Source organism: Oncorhynchus nerka, linkage group LG21 (assembly GCF_034236695.1).
Source record: "Oncorhynchus nerka isolate Pitt River linkage group LG21, Oner_Uvic_2.0, whole genome shotgun sequence".
Lineage (NCBI taxonomy): Eukaryota > Metazoa > Chordata > Actinopteri > Salmoniformes > Salmonidae > Oncorhynchus > Oncorhynchus nerka.
Window position 1 is genome coordinate 11,009,257 of NC_088416.1, and position 16,838 is coordinate 11,026,094.

The 16,838-nt window shown below is 42.2% G+C and overlaps 1 protein-coding gene and 1 long non-coding RNA gene across 3 annotated transcripts; one reads left to right on the plus strand and one right to left on the minus strand.

Annotated features, from left to right (window-relative positions):
• Positions 1-581: 581 nt before the first annotated feature.
• LOC115103891 (COMM domain-containing protein 1) lies at positions 582-14,654 on the plus strand. Of its 2 annotated transcripts, none has more exons than XM_029624922.2 (3): positions 582-795; positions 1,575-1,862; positions 13,097-14,654. In XM_029624922.2, the coding sequence occupies exons 1-3, from the start codon at positions 622-624 to the stop codon at positions 13,202-13,204; spliced, it is 570 nt and encodes a 189-aa protein (XP_029480782.1). In that variant the 5' UTR covers positions 582-621; the 3' UTR covers positions 13,205-14,654. The 2 variants fall into 2 exon arrangements, with proteins under 2 accessions (XP_029480782.1, XP_029480783.1); XM_029624923.2 differs by lacking the exon at positions 582-795 and adding an exon at positions 1,341-1,441.
• LOC115103892 (uncharacterized) lies at positions 6,386-14,873 on the minus strand. The gene is made up of 3 exons (XR_003859664.2): positions 14,659-14,873; positions 9,915-10,118; positions 6,386-8,338 (listed from the first exon to the last, which is right to left on the minus strand). It is a non-coding gene; the product is annotated as an uncharacterized LOC115103892 (long non-coding RNA).
• Between the last annotated feature and the right edge of the window lie 1,965 nt (positions 14,874-16,838).

Genomic DNA, 16,838 nt, shown 5'->3' on the forward strand with positions numbered 1-16,838 from the left:
TCTCTCTCTCACACACACACACACTCATACATACTTCCCGGTACCTTTTTTATGAAATAGATAGGGTTCTTGCTGTACCTATTCTGTGTCCTTCTTGTGAGTGTTTTACGGGTATTATTCTATAATTAAGTACAGTAATTAGGACTAACCTAATGCAATTGTCTTAAACCTCATTTATACCGTAAGTACACAATGCAAGACTGTACTTAGCTACACAAAATGTAGCAAACACGTGCAGTGACGCTATTTGTAACTTGAAGCTACTATGTTTTTCATTATCTCATTTCAAGACTCACCACTGTATTATTGATGTTAATAAATAGACATTAAAGGCTGTTTTTGAGACTGTTCAACCATTAACATACTTGTCATGTTCTATTTAGTTTGGCAAAGGTTCACAAAGTCCAAAAAGAAATACTGTTTTCAACTATGCTATATTTTGGGTAAGACAACTTTTTTTTTAAATCAACCTCACGTCGCTTTCAACGATAATTGGTGTGTGTGTGGGTTTTCGAGGATATGTAGGCCAATCAGCGATTTATGTGCGTGAGTATGGTGAGAAAAACAACCAATGAGCGGGCATACACATGACAGGAGTCACGTGACCCGTGGGGCTGAAACATGGCGGATGTCGAAACAACCAAATCTTTGAACGGTTTGCTGAATGGAATAGCACAAATAGTGTATTATAATAATGCTGACATAACAGAGGAACTTTTGAAAAATGAACTTTATCCAGACTTAACGCAGGAGGAATTTTGCGCGATGCATGAAAAGATGAAAGGTCTTTTAAAGGTACTGTCAACTTTGCATTTGGACATCATTCTCACCTGATTCATCTTGTGTTGATTGAGAAACGTAACCAGCTACATTATTATGGGGTTAGTTAGGCAATAGGTAACAAATAGTTACATGTTTCAAATGCTCAACCTCGTCCTGCAGCCCATATGCTTGAACCCTGTTTCTCTATTGTCTTTCTTTAATTGTGTCTGTAAAATCTTACCAGAACAGCTTTCAGCTAAATCAGTTAATATAATTTGTACACGTGGCATTGTAAATAAATGGCTAGCATAGGGTGTGTGGATTAATTCATGTTGACAACTTCATTCATGTTGAGAACGGTGGTTTTCAATGATAGATCAGTTTGTCTTCTCTACAGGCTGAGATTTACATGTCACTAGATGGCAGCACTAGAACACCTGTGTAAACACATGTCAACTTCCCTTTGTCCTTGTTTTTAAATTGTTTTAAATTTGTTTTGTATAACCTTTTATGTAACTAGGCAAGTCAGTTAAGAACATTCTTATTTACAATGATGGCCTACCAAAAATGCAGAAGGCCTCCTGCCGGGACGGGGGCTGGGATAAATTAAACATGAGACAACACTACTTAAAAAGAGACCTAAGACGACAACATCACAGCAAGGCAGCAACCCCGCATGGTAGCAACTTGATGTGGAGATGACATTGTGTCTAAATTTCTGTCTTGACCAGGCCAAGATAATACAACAAGAAAAACATCAACCTCTTTGTTAGACTAACAAATCTCTGCTTGTTTTCTTCTCCCCTTCTCAGTCCATTGCCACTGCAAACATGGACCAGGCCCAGCTGGAAGCCTTCCTGACTGCCCAGACCAGGAAGCAGGGCACGGGGAGTGTGAGCGCCGAGCAGGCGGCCGCCCTCTCCAGGTTCTGGAAGAGCCATCGGGCCCGGGTGAGGGAGAGCCTGCTGGGCCAGAGCCGCTGGGAGCCCGGCCTGAAGGGCCTCACCTGGAGGGTGGACCTCCAGACCTCAGCCAGCAGAGGGGGTGCTGCCAACATTCCCGTGGCCCTGGTGGAGCTGGAACTGGGCAGGGCTGGAGAGGTGAGAGAGGAAAGTGGAGTTGGGGTGGGGGGGAGAGGAAAAGGCCCACACTCTAAAATACCAGTCACACTGACTGTACAAGCACATTACATGGCTGCCTGCAATTAGACTAATATTATATGTTTTGATTCCCAAATTGTGCTTTCAGACATAGTAAATTATGCAAATCAACAGGCTTTCTGCTCTGGACTTGTTCCATAATGTGCCCCAGGTGTGTGGAATTTGCACATTTTGATTTTAAACCATCTAATTAGTCCTAAAGTTAAATCTTAACCCACCGGGTTGAACCTCTAAGAAATCTAATGTGAATATAATGCAGGACTATGCAAGCTATGAGGAAGCTGAAGAGCACATGTCATTCAGAACACATCAGTGGCTTTTTTTCTCACCTTCCTCTTTCCTACTTTAGCAGTATATTTATTGCATTGTCACAGTTCCACATTTTTGTGTCTGATGTACCAGCACTACATACACTAGTCTGCCTTTAACCTGTTAGTCCTCAGACCTAATACATACAGTTGAAGTTGGAAGTTCAGCACATTTAAACTCAGTTTTCACATTTCCTGACATTTAATCCTAGTAAACATTCCCTGTCTTAGGTCAATTAGGATCATCACTTCATTTTAAGAATGTGAAATGTCAGAATAATAGTAGAGATTTATTTCAGCTTTTATTTCTTTCATCACATTCCCAGTGGGTCAGAAGTTTACAACACTCAATTAGTATTTGGTAGCATTGCCTTGGGTGAATTTTGGCCCATTCCTCCTGACAGAGCTGGTGTAACTGAGTCAGGTTTCTAGGCCTCCTTGCTCGCACATGCTTTTTCAGTTCTGCCCACAAATTTCCTATGGGATTGAGGTCAGGGCTTTGTGATGGCCACTCCAATACATTGACTTTGTTGTCCTTAAGCCATTTTGCCACAACTTTGGAAGTATGCTTGGGGTCATTCTCCATTTGGAAGATCCATTTGTGACCAAGCTTTGACTGATGTCTTGATGTTGCTTCAATATATCCACATCATTTTCCTTCCTCGTGATGCCATCTATTTTGTGAAGTACACCAGTCCCTCCTGCAGCAAAGCACCCCCACAACATGATGCTGCCACCCCCGTGCTTCACATTTGGGATGGTGTTCTTCAGCTTGCAAGCCTCCCCCTTTTTCCTCCAAACATAACGATGGTCATTATGGCCAAACAGTTCTATTTTTGTTTCATTAGAACAGAGGACATTTCTCCAAAATGTATGATCTTTGTCACCATGTGCAGTTGCAAACCGTAGTCTGGCTTTTTTATGGAGTTTTGGAGCAGTGGCTTCTTCCTTGCTCAGCGGCCTTTCAGGTTATGTCGATATAGGACTTGTTTTACTGTGGATATAGATACTTTTGTACCTGCTTCCTCCAGCATCTTCACAAGGTCCTTTGCTGTTCTGGGATTGATTTCCACAGACAGAACGCGTCTCCTTCCTGAACGGTATGACGGCTGCGTGGTCCCATGGTGTTTATACTCGTGTACTATTGTTTGTACAGATGAACGTGGTACCTTCAGGCATTTGGAAATTGCTCCCAAGGATGAACCAGACTTGTGGAGATCAACAACAAAAATTCTGAGGTCTTGGGTAAATTATTTTGATTTTCTCATGAGTTCAAGCAGAGGCACTGAGTTTGAAGGTAGGCCTTGAAATACATCCACAGGTACACCTCCAATTGACTCAGATTATGTCAATTAGCCTATTAGAAGCTTCTAAAGCCATGATATCATTTTCTGGAATTTTTTCCAAGCTGTTTAAGGCACAGTCAACTTAGTGTATGTAAACTTCTGACCCACTGGAATTTTAATACAGTGAAATAATCTGTCTGCAAACAATTGTTGGAAAAGTTAATTGTGTCATGCACAAGGTAGATGTCCTAACCGACTTGCCAAAACTATAGTTTGTTAACAAGAAATTTGAGGAGTGGTTGAAAAACAAGTTTTAATGGCTCCAACCTAAGTGTATGTAAACTTCTGACTTCAACTGTATCCATAAGCTATATGCCAAATGTTGATTGGCTTTGGTTTGGTCATAGATCAGACGGAAAAATATTTTCCCTTGTTTGTTTTGCCAAACTGCTATGGACCCCACCGCCCAGATGTACACATGGATATTCCTTGCACGTCTGAGAGGGGGGAAATATTTTGAAGGGTATGGCACCCTATTCCCTATAGGGCATTACTTTTGGCCAGAGGGAATAGGGTGCCATTTGGGATGCACTACAAGTCAACTGACAGACCCCAGCTGAAGCCACCACCACGGAGGTTACAGGTCTGGGATCAGCTTGCCCCACTCCTGTCCTCATCTTAATCACCAACGGCCAAAACACCAACCTGACTCTATTCCAGCTATTGGACGACGTCTTATCTGCATGACTGAGCTACATCCATCCTATGGTTGGTTAGTTTGTCCCGCTAATGCTTCTATAGCCTTGACTCTCTAGAGCAGGGCTGCCCAACCCTCTTCCTGGAGATCTGTAGGTTTTCAGTCCAACCCCAATTAAGCATATCTGATTCAGCTAGTTAAGGTCTTGTTGAGCAGCTAATTAGTATAATCAGGTGTGTTAAATTAGGGTTGGACTCCAGGAAGAGGGTTGGGCAGCCCTGGTCTAGAGTCAACTGCTTAAAAAGGCTATATAGAACTTTTGCTTCGGAGGGTGCTCTAGAACCAAAAGGGGTCCTGCAGAAATATTGCCCAGAAATGACCTAATTTAACAGGAAAATGTATACAATCCCGACAACATTTCAAATGGCTTCCTGTTCCTTTTGCATGTCTCATCTTCTAATAGACCGGAGTGGCCCACTTTCATTCAACACTGAATCGGTAGCTCCCTGTAGACTTGAGCTAAAATGGAGCACAGCTTCCCCTCCCGCTTATTTAAATAAACTTGGTATAGCCTAATAATGGGCTGGGTGGTGTCTGCTTCAGCTTTTATCTGGGGTCAAAAAAGATCTAATCTGACCCAATCACTTTCTTGCTGTATCCACAGCCATTGTTCCTTTTCATTGGGTACTAAAGCAGATTCACAGCTGATTTATGAAGACATCATTTGTACTAAGGTGAATAGAAGTGGTCTGTTGACATTTTGATTTGTCAGTGGGAGAGACTATTTTCCGCTTGCGAGAACTTTAACTAAGAATTCCCATGTGTGTACTTCTTACAATAACGTGATAAATCAATAACCTCACTTTGTAATCTAGTAGCACAGTTGTAACATTTACAGCATGCAAACTAGAGGCCAACAGACAATTGGTAGTCTGTGGAGTAAGATTAGCAAGGTCGCATGCAATGTTTCTACAGGTTAGTCGCCCCTCATCTATAAATCAAACAGTTGCACAAGTCTGAATTATGCAGAACCGGTTTTCTGAGGCCAATTGGGTTCTGTAACAGTTTGTAATTGAGTCAGTAATCGAAAGATTGCTTGATCGAATCCTCGAGCTGACTGTCGTTCTGCCCCAGAGCAAAGCAGTTTAACCCACTGTTCCCCGGGTACCGAGGACGTGGACTTCGATTTTTAAGGCACCCCTCCGCACCTCTCCGATTTAGAGGGGTTGGGTTAATGCGGAAGACTCATTCAGTTGTACAACTGACTAGGTATCCCCCTTTTTTTATAATTAGCCCAGTGATTGTGGTTAAAACATCCTCTATCCTACCCACACATACTATTCTAAGTAACTGACTGTTTATCAGGTGCTGTGGAATAGTAAACCAATTCTGTTGAAGTCCCCTGATGTCGTTGTTCAATGGATCTATTTACTTAGCTTGAGAGAAGTTACGTAAATTGCACCACTGATGGCTGTGCTCTCCCCTTTTGAGCATGACCACAGTACATGCTGTACATTCTATTGAATTCTCAGAGCTCCAGAACTAAACCGGCTGTATGTGGGTAATGTATGAGGTTGTAGTTTCCACATCTGTACATTTCATATAGCACATGTTCCTGTTCTGTAGGCACGAAACGTTATGAAACATTTCAAAATGGAGGTGCTGCAGGATCTTGTCCAATAAGAACACATATTTGTTTTTCCCGTTGCAAAACATTTAGTCCTACTGAACACCATTAACTAAGCCCATCCAGGCGTTGGTCTTTTTTCATCTGGATGACAGCCTAAGCCTTAGTGCATTACATTTGGCAGACAGTGTTTTGCACCAGTGATCTGTGGAGTTGAGGAGCTCCCAGTTGACGTTTGATTTACAAGACAAGCTTGGATCGTTTGTCTCTGTCGTTAGGCTTTGCCTTTACCCACAGCGACCCAACCCAATCTCCATTACCTTGTGAAGTCAAAGACATAATGCACTAACAATATCAGGCAGAAAGAATGTTGATTGAATCCCTAAGACCAAACTGTTTTTGACCAAAGTGTCAAAAGGGAAGGTTTGTTCTGTGTGTGTGTGTGTGTGACAATTTCAAGAGTTAGGAAAGTGAAGTAATATGATAGGTATGAGGCATTCCAATTCCTGCCTATAGATGAGAGCTGGCATGTAACATTAGGCATCTTTAATTGGAGGGTGGAGAGTCAAAAGACATGGAAAGAAGAGGATGATTGCTTATTACACATTATCTCCCTGTCCTATTTTCTCAGGATGTTGGCTTAACTGTTCTTACATGTCGATGTGTTTACCTACATGTCAATCATTGGCAAACATAGAAGGCATGACCAATTCTTCTCTCCACACAGGTGATTTCTCAGAGGACTGCACAGTGAAATCTTAAATTTAAAAAATTCTGCTTGTCTTCTCTCACAACAAACAGAAGAATGATGGATCTCGATAACAGTAATGGGAGCACACTTGTATTCCCAGGGTGTCCAGCCTGGTCTCATAGACTAGCCGTAGCATAGTAAATGTAAATCCGGCCCACTCAAATTAGTATGATATTTTACGTTTGGTATGGTTACATAAGACCGATGGTTCCATAAGAATCTCATCATGACCAATTTTAGCTAATTAGCAACTTTAACTACTTGCTACTTTGCAACTACTTAGCATGTTAGCTAACCCTTCCCCTAACCCTACCCTTAAGTTTAACAGTTAGGTTAAAGGGTTAACCCTAACCGCTAGCCTAGTTAACGTGAGCAAATGTTAGCCACCTTGCTAGAATTCGTAACATATCATACGTTTTGCAAAGTCTTAACATATTGTACGTTTACAAATTTGTAACATTGTACTTTTAGCAAATTCGTAACATAATACGAATTGTAATTCGTAACATATCATTGTTGGACACCCACAAATGAATATGTACCATACAAAACGTAACATATCATACCAATTGGGAGTGTATCGGATTTACATACAGAATAATAAGAAATGCTCTGAGACCAGGTTTGGGTATCATATCTCACGATAAGCCTCGGCTCCGTTTTGGCCAGCGCTCTCGTTATCTCATGTCTTGTTATTGTTTTTCCAGTAAACAAATACATTAGCGTGCCGCGCGATCCTGGGCGTGACCCTTTGAGTGCATTAAATTAGTTCTCTAATATATGATTACAGATCCGGTAGACTCATAGGTGCCTCCAATACGGAAGAAACGAATGGGTGTAGCAACAGTGAGGCAGCATTCTAACGCTGTGTGCATCTCAAATGGCCCTGTATTCCCTACATAGTGCACTACTTTTGATCAGCGCCTATGGCCCTCAAAAATAGTTCACTTTTTTAAGGAATAGATTGCCTAACTTGAGACACAGCCAAACTTGAGAAACTACTGTATTTAGACGTAAGGAGTGGTTGGTGGTTATTGGCTATGCACACAATGGTGATGGAAGATAGATTTGGATAGGTCTACTGTTGTCTTTTGGTTGACCTGTAGTGTGTCTAAAATGCAGTTTGTGTCTTCTGAATCCTTTTGTATTACAAATGTTAGTCGCCTGTCAGTGTTTAGCAAACCATTGTCTCGGTTAATTGTGCCAGGTATGCTGTGTAGGCCTATATAGCATATCATTCTGTTTATTGTGCTGTTAAGTGTGTAGGCGCAACATAAATGCATGCATATCTCTCAGAGAACTTAAACACTTTTTAGAGTGCATCGATGGTTTGCAACGTAGTGCATTCTCAATGCTTTTTCCCTCCACACATGGCTAGCATAAGAGCACATACTTAACCATACAGGATAAACACTTGTATCATTCAACATACAGTATCAGGAATGTCTTCACTAGTAACCAAACAGGACCTACCTGAACTATTCCAATTAGAAATGCTTGTTCTGAACACTATGGCACTGGAGGGGAGGCCTGCAGTCTTATCGGCAATTTCTTTTTTTTTTTTTTTGCCTTGTTCGTAATTTGTTTTGTACATAATGTTGCTACTACAGTCTCTTGTGACCGAAAGAGCTTCTGGACATCAGAACTGCGATTGTTCACCTCAAACTGGACGAAGAGTTCTTCAACGAGTCGGACGGATGGATATACTACTACAGACACCCAACCAGACCCAGATCCCCGTGATTTGCTGGAGAAGGAAACAGAGATTTAGTGGAAAAGGACCCGGTTGCCTTGTGAGGATCAGGTGATGAGGCTAATCTGCCCTTGCCTTCAGTCCTGTTAGCTAATGTTCAATCACTGGAAAATAAATGGGACAAGCTGAAAGCACATATATTCTACCAACGGGACATTAACTGTAATATCTTAAATTTCATGGGGTCGTGGCTGAATGACGATATTAAGAACATACAGCTGGCGGGTTATACACTCCATCTGCAGGACAGAACAGCATCCTCTGGTAAGACATGGGGCGGGGACCTATGCATATATGTGAACAACAGCTGGTGCACAATATCTAAGGAAGTTTCAAGGTTTTGCTCGCCTGAGGTAGAGTATCTCATGATAAGCTGTAGACCACACTATTTACCTAGAGTTTCTGTATTTTTTTTGTGTCTGTCTACATGCCACCACAGAGTGATGCTGACACTAAAACCGCTTTCATTGAGCTGTATACCGTCATTAGCAAACAGGAAAACGCTCATCCAGAGGCGGCGCTCCTAGTGGCCGGGGACTTTAATGCAGGTCAACTTAAATCAGTTTTGTCTCATTTCTACTAGCATGTTAAATGTACAACCAGAGGGGAAAAAATTCTAGACCACCTTTACTCCACACACAGAAGCGTACAAAGCTCTCCCTCGCCCTCCATTTGGCAAATCTGAACATAATTATATCCTCCTGATTCCTGCTTACAAGCAAAAATTAAAGCAGGAAGCACCAGTGACTGTCTATAAAAAAGTGGTCTGATGAAGCATCATGTTGTCTGGGTGCTTTGCTGCAGGAGGGACTGGTGCACTTCACAAAATAGATGGCATCATGAGGTAGGAAAATGATGTGGATATATTGAAGCAACTTCAAGACATCAGTCAGGAAGTTAAAGCTTGGTCGCAAATGGGTCTTCCAAATGGACAATGACCCCAAGCATACTTCCAAAGTATGGGCCAAAATTCACCCAACTTATTGTGGGAAGCTTGTGGAAGGCTACCCAAACCGTTTGACCCAAGTTAAACAATTTAAAGGCAATGTTACCAAATACTAATTGAGTGTATGTAAACTTCTGACCCACTGGGAATGTGACGAAAGAAATAAATGCTGAAATAAATCACTCTACTATTATTCTGACATTTCACATTTCACTTAAAATAAAGTAGTGATCCTAACTGACCTAAAACATGGAATTTTTACTAGGATTAAATGTCAGGAATTGTGAAACTGAGTTTAAATGTATTTGGCTAAGGTGTATGTAAACTTCCGACTTCAACTGTACATATTACCTCGACTCGTGCCCCCGCACACAGACATGGACTCTGTACCGGTACTCCCTGTATATAGCCCCTCTGTTATTTACTGCTGCTCTTTAATTATTTGTTATTCTTCTCTTTTATTTTTTTAAATGTATTTTCTTAAATCTGCATTGTTGGTTAAGGGCTTGTAAGTAAGCATTTCACTAAGATCTACACCTGTTGTATTTGGCGCATGTGACGAATACAATTTGATTTGAAAACATTTGCTATGTTGTACACTAATGAATATACACCCCTGGTTACCTGTGTTTTGCCATGTCCAGCCGAACGGGCATGTGGCACTGTGTGGATGTGGGTCACTGTGGGGTCAAGCCCATTGAGAACGTCATAGGTGATCAGTTGCCGGTGCAACTGGTGTCAGCAGTCGCTCCAGTGCCATGTCCCTCAGATCTGTGACAGTCTGCCGCTCCCTTGGTACTGAGAATGAGGCCAGCAGAGCAGCACGCCCTTGAAGACAAGATACCACTTAGTTGAAGTCTACTATGCTGTTGTATTAGAGGAGTTATACATACATTCAGTTGCTGTCGCTATGGTGAATCTACTTTCCACCTGAGAGTAGAGGAAGATTAGGATTGAGGTGTGCCTCATATGGTATTCGGTTGACAATTTAGTAGGCTAAACACTAAATGTAATGGTATTGAGGCTAATGAGGAGCACTTATACAGTAACTGTTTTGCAGCCTAATAAAAGTACATTATTATAGGTGTTCAGGGCAAGCCTATGCAAGGAGTTTACACAGAGTAACTTCATCTATCAAGTCCTAACTCATTTATTTTATTTATTTAACCTTTTAACTAGGCGAGTCAGTTAAGAACAAATTCTTATCTACAATGACGGCCTACACCGGATGACGCTGGGCCAATTGTGCGCCGCCCTATGGGACTCCCAATCACGACCGGTTGTGATACAGCCTGGATTCACTAAGCTACAATGTTTGTGTTTCATAGTCTTGAGTGACAGTTGAACAATGCGCATGGCATTCCATTAAGCTGAGGTGGATGGACAGCTTCATGAGGGTCCTCTCTCTCGCCAACCGAAATTAACACTGAATCGTCCCGGGCAACAGACACGCTTCAAACCCTGTGCTTCAATCAAACAAATGACGGTGGAAAGAAATAGGGCAGCGGTAGCCTGTAACCAGGCAACTGTTCTTTAAGAGCAGTGATGGGGGCCCTTGTGTAGTGATGTCCACTCTCGGGAACAATCAGACTAACAAAGACATGGCCAGATGGAGGGTCTTGTGTCCTATTGTGGCCACCCAGGGATGTTCATTAATTTTTCAGTGGCATGTAATAAAGATGCTACACATCATAGAAATGGGTGAGTAGATGGGCCAATCACACGATCTGCACACGGTCTGTGTACACTGCTACTCATTTGAAAATATACTCTGACTCAAATATACCAAAAATGTTTTGCATGTCAGCAACCAACTTTTCAAGATGTATAACTTTCGAAATACTGAAATACAGCTGGTGTGACGCATGTTATATATTTTGAAAACTTGATTACTGACAAACTATTTTGGGACTATATCAATAGTGGATTAATGAAAAATACCAAAATCTAGTTTTTAGGGTGGAGTTTTCCTTTAAGGGCAGGTGCTATAGTTGCTCTCCTGGCTTAACTTCACTGTTCTGGGACCAGCTTCCATTATCTAGTCCGAACTGTGACCATTATGAGTTAACCTGATGTTATGTGGCATCATGTTTAAGACTCAAAGGTAGCTGTTCAAGGGGTATGGATGTCCTTGGACAGTCAACTGTTTTAAATTTTTTAAGATATCTCTTTTTCCCTCATTTGTCCTTCATCCCTTGTGCCTATCGTCATCTCTCTTTGATGGCACTCTGGTTAAAGGTCACATTCTCACTAGTGATATTGGAGGCTATTTTTTTTTAAATGCCTCCGAGGGTAAGAGGGAATGAAAGTGAAAGTAAAGGGACCCTGTTATAAGTGGGGGAAACTCATGGCTGTGCTACAGGCAAAGCGTCGCTATATTTAGGCCAACTGTTGCCTTTTTATTTGTCAGAAAGTGACGCTTCCTGTACATCTAGGTCATCGCGCGCACCGCTTAACAGTCTTCTGAAATCTTCTTCCACTGTATTAGTTTCTTGCAAACGCGCTAAAAATACATTTCTTGAATAAGCATAATTTATAAACCTTTTTTATAAAAAAATATTTTAAATGTAGAAGCATTTATAATGGTTTATTCATGAATGTTTTTTTCGATTAGTCCTTTTTAGTTTGAACAAGTGTTTGGTCCTAACTGAATGTGTCTGGACCACATCCTGGTCCTAGGCTCCTCAACTTTCTGACCCCGTTTTCACACACCTTCCTGTAGCACAAAGTGTTGAATAAGCTTTCGAAAGGTTCAATGGAGGTCACAAACTGACTTAGATCTCAGGTCCCATCTTTAGCACCACTACATAACAGTCTAGTTCTTACAGCTCTTTGATGTCATTCAGTGGATGTTTATAGGAGTTTCCTAATCTGACCTTTGCTCCCACTTTGTCTGAGAGCCCGAACCTTAAAATAGGACTTGATGTGAACTTCTCCCTCTGCTGTAAAGTTGAAAGGTTCCTATTATCACAATGTTTCTGATGTCACGTCATTTGAGCTACATCCCTCAACCAATCATCCATGAAGTATGCTCTACTGCCTATTGTCTTGTTCTTAGTATACCGTCCCTATTTGCCTTTCCCTTCTCCTTCCCCCTTTCCCTTTCCCTTCTCCTTCCCCCTTTTCCTTTCCCTTCTCCTTCCCCCTTTTCCTTTCCCTTCTCCTTCCCCCTTTCCCTTCTCCTTCTCCCTTTCCCTTCTCCTTCCCCCTTTCCCTTCTCCTTCCCCCTTTCCCTTCTCCTTCCCCCTTTCCCTTCTCCTTCCCCCTTTCCCTTCTCCTTCCCCCTTTCCATTCTCCTTCCCCCTTTCCATTCTCCTTCCCCCTTTCCATTCTCCTTCCCCTTTCCCATTCTCCTTCCCCCTTTCACTTCTCCTTCCCCCTTTCACTTCTCCTTCCCCCTTTCACTTCTCCTTCCCCCTTTCACTTCTCCTTCCCCCTTTCACTTCTCCTTCCCCCTTTCACTTCTCCTTCCCCCTTTCACTTCTCCTTCCCCCTTTCACTTCTCCTTCCCCCTTTCACTTCTCCTTCCCCTTTCACTTCTCCTTCCCCCTTTCACTTCTCCTTCTCCCTTTCACTTCTCCTTCTCCCTTTCACTTCTCCTTCTCCCTTTCACTTCTCCTTCTCCCTTTCACTTCTCCTTCCCCCTTCCTCCTTCTCCCTTCCCCCATCCCGCTCCTTTCTCCTTTTCCCTTCTCCTTTTCCCTTCTCCTTTTCCCTTCTCCTTTTCCCTTCTCCTTTTCCCTTCTCCTTCTCCTTTCTCCTTCCCCCATCCCTTTCACATTTCTCCGTTCTTGTTTTCCTTCCAGGACTCAGACTTTGTGTGTCTGGAGTTTGACGAGGCGAAGGTGAACCAGGTGTTGAAGAAGATGGCTGAGATCCAGGAGAGCATCAACACCATCGTACACCGCAGCTAGGGTCTAAATGTGTGTGTGAGTGATAGAAAGAGAGGAACGTTCCCATTTCCCTTCATTCTATGACTTGGACAGAAAACATTAGCCTGCCACATCAGACAGGACAAATATGCCTTATAGATGTATCTTTAAACTTGTATTTACTGTACACACTGGCTAGTTAATTTCTTAGTAAGTCCTATCTGTTTAATCTAACATTGGCCTTATTTACTCCAAAGGGGATATTGTTCTATCACTGCTAGAGGAGAAAACATGCTGTTTTTTTTTGTGGCCCGGGAAGGACGACTTCTTTTCACGTACAGAACCTACACTACTGTTATGCTTGATTTTACGATTAGTGCAATGTCCATTTTGTACGTACCCTTTGCCATTCCAGACGGTGACACATAGATATTTTCAGTTTAAGCCTAGTAAACTTAACATCCCCTTGCTTAATGTTGGGCAGACAACTTGTACAATATCGTTGTTCCCAAATGAGCTGCTTCTTTCCACACTTACTGTCACCATCATGAATTTCCTTCTGGGGGAAATGTGCTTCACAGCTCCTTGAAACATTCTGACTGCCTGACCTGGTCTAGACTTTCAACACTGGGCACAGGCCAGGGGTGTAGGATATTGGGTGAGGTGAGACATTCACAACATTGCAAATAGAACTGACAAGATTTGCTATTCTACATGACAGGCAAGACTATCTGTTCTACGTACAACATATTTAGAGTTATTTTGCATGGTTGCACCATCCTGGACAGGCCTACGTGCTGTCCCAATTGGCCCAATGGCTTTACATATCCTTATTTTCTTGTCTCATTTATTTTGGGTTGATTTGAAAGACTTTGATTTGTTGAAAAGTAAAAAATGATGGAAATGTATCTGGTCCTTCGAACTGTCAGTGATCATGAAAGAGAAAAAAAAACGAACATTTATTCATCCATAGTAATCTCATAAAGATGAATTTGTACCGTGAAGGTTAGAGCTGGGACTATAAAACAATCAATACCGAACCAACCATTTTTATCTAGGACATTTGACTGATATTGACGATAAGTAGCCTTTACTAGAGGAATGTGTAGTTTGAAAAACTTAATTAAGTCTGCTAATATGCGTTATTTCTAACTGGATAATTGATAGCTGCAACATTCAAAGTAGTTTTAAGGGTAATACAAAAGAAGTAACTGGTGCACATTCATGTTATCAATTTATTGTTCAGTTGGTCGTTATTGTGATAATTCAGTCAATTTATGGATTTTTGTCCATATCGCCCAGCTCTAATGAAGGTTCATGTCATCTTGTTACCCCCATCTGCAGAATGGGATATCAACCCACCGTAACAGGCTACCAAGCTAAACACTTTGGACCAGGTATAATTGAAAAGAAATTAAACTAACAAAATGTATCAACGCCTGCTTTCCATTTTGTCTTTGTAATTTAATAAAACAGAGTTTAAAGGACCTCATCACCTCTTTCTGTGTCGTCCTCATTCCAAGAACCATAGGTCCTCGAATCTTCCTGCTCAAAGTCTGGACGGAAGCGATAGTGTTACTGTTTGACAACCGAGCCGACTTGCACCGACTGGCACTGTTGCCTCTGAAATGAGGAGTGGAGGAGGGGTGGCTGGCTTCCTGACGACAGGGGGGAAGAGAATGACACTCGAGGCTTTGATAAGGTGGGGGAAGTTGATTAATACACACCCTTTGCGTGCCACCACCATTGACAGGGAGCTGACTGGGTCTGAGAGGACTGATACATCCTCGTATACAAGAACACATTCTTGTGTGTCCGCATCACAGCCTCCTTGTAAAGTGATAGGAGGAAGATTTCAGGCCTTATCTAGGTATCGTTAATGTGGTTGTGTGACATGATTGTGGTCACACGGGGCAGTGATGAGACCAACAGGTCGGGAAGATTTGGTGGCTTGCTGAGCTGACCTGTAGGCCCTGTAACCCACTAGTCTTCTAGTGTACATTCACACCCTCTCACTGTCAACTAAGTGACCAAAGTCAGCTCTGCAATCCAGTCGTCGTCATCCAGGCACTGCCAACTACGCAACCCGAAGAGAGACCCAGCACTCTAGCCAAACATCTCCGCCTGGAGGTGTCAGCCTTACATGGGACCTGGAGGTCCCATTTTACAATTGCAGTAAACTAGATGTGGATTAGACAACAGACGGCTACAGCTGTCATACTATAACATCTAGATCTCAAAGGCATTATTGTAATGTAACACCAGCATGTGTACCGTTGAGTCACATGGACACGTGTCCAAAGTTTACCAGAGTTCAAGATGGAATTTTTAGTAACAATTTAATAAGGAGTGGGCTTTGGTTAAGGACTAGCACAGGGGCGTGTGATGGTTTAGGCTTGAAAGTGCTCGCTGACGAAAGCAGCTGTAGACTCCCTGCTTACATCCCTGGTTGCCTCCCAAATTACATATTTCCTATATAGTGCACTACATTTGGGCCCATAGGGCTCTGGTCAAAAGTTGTGCACTGTGTAGGGAATAGGGTGCTAATTGGGACTCAGTGCCAGAGACATTCAATTAGCAGTTATAAATATATCAGACTGAGTTCTAGTTGTAATTATGGCATCAGTCCATGTTTACGACAGGCGATAAAGAAATAGACTTTCCAGCTAACCCAATTATATCAGCCTGTAGTCATTCTTTTGTGTTTGAGTCTGCCTTGTATTTAGAGAAAAGCAGCAAGGGTTCTGCCTCCCATGCACGTTCCTCGTCTTTCATCGTGTCCGTGCATGTTAGATGGGGTCCACTGCATTAGCAGATAAAGTGGAGGAGACCATGGTAACAGTGGTTCTGTTGTGGTTACTCAGAGCGCACCAATCTCATATGGCTTTCACTCTGTCCAACTCCTATTAGTAAACTAAATGTTAGTGTGAAATCTTATGCGTTTGGGTCTTTTTGGCACCTGAACAACATGGATAACACACTTCTCAATCCAGCAGGAACCTAAGCACTAATGATTTCCTTGGACAGGCCCAGGAGTGGACAAGATGATGCATTTTCAATTTGACATGATCTCCTGATAGAGATCATTTGGCACGAATACTTAAGGCCCTGTACTATTGCTAAATACGGTCATTTGAGTGCTAAATACCACACACTACCAGTTATGAACGAGCATGACAACTGTGCTACAGAGTCCTGCCAAATACAGGTGGGGTGGTGACACTCAAAGTTGAATCTAGTTAATATGTAAATAAGCAAGTGTGTGTGTCGCAACCAGAGTTGACTATTGAACTGGGAAATTAGGAACTTTGAGAGGCTTGAAATGGATTTAATTGCATTGTCACTTCCTTTTTAGAGAGTCTTAATGGTGTTGGGTTGACTGGAGAACACGGGGCTTTTGCCATTCTCAAGTAAAGGAAAAGCTCACAACACTACTTCCCCGAAGGAGGAAACGGCCAGAGTGACACTGCTGAGAAAGTTATGTCAAAGAGGACGTACTATAAGATTACTGTAAAGAGGAAGTTGAAGCATGTGAGGCAGAGATGGTGTACCAGAAACACCTGTAGTCTTGAATCACCGGCTGAAACCTCTGCATAAGAGGATTTACTTTCTACAACATTTCATCCAACATTACATCCTACTATATTTCACTGAAATCTTCAGCCAATTTTGTTTA

Coding starts and splice junctions, on each gene's coding strand:
- LOC115103891 (XM_029624922.2), top strand. CDS start 622: ATGGCGGATGTCGAAACAACCAAATCTTTGAACGGTTTGCTGAATGGA. Junction 796..1,574: donor AGATGAAAGGTCTTTTAAAG/GTACTGTCAACT, acceptor TCCCCTTCTCAG/TCCATTGCCACTGCAAACAT. Junction 1,863..13,096: donor AACTGGGCAGGGCTGGAGAG/GTGAGAGAGGAA, acceptor TTTTCCTTCCAG/GACTCAGACTTTGTGTGTCT.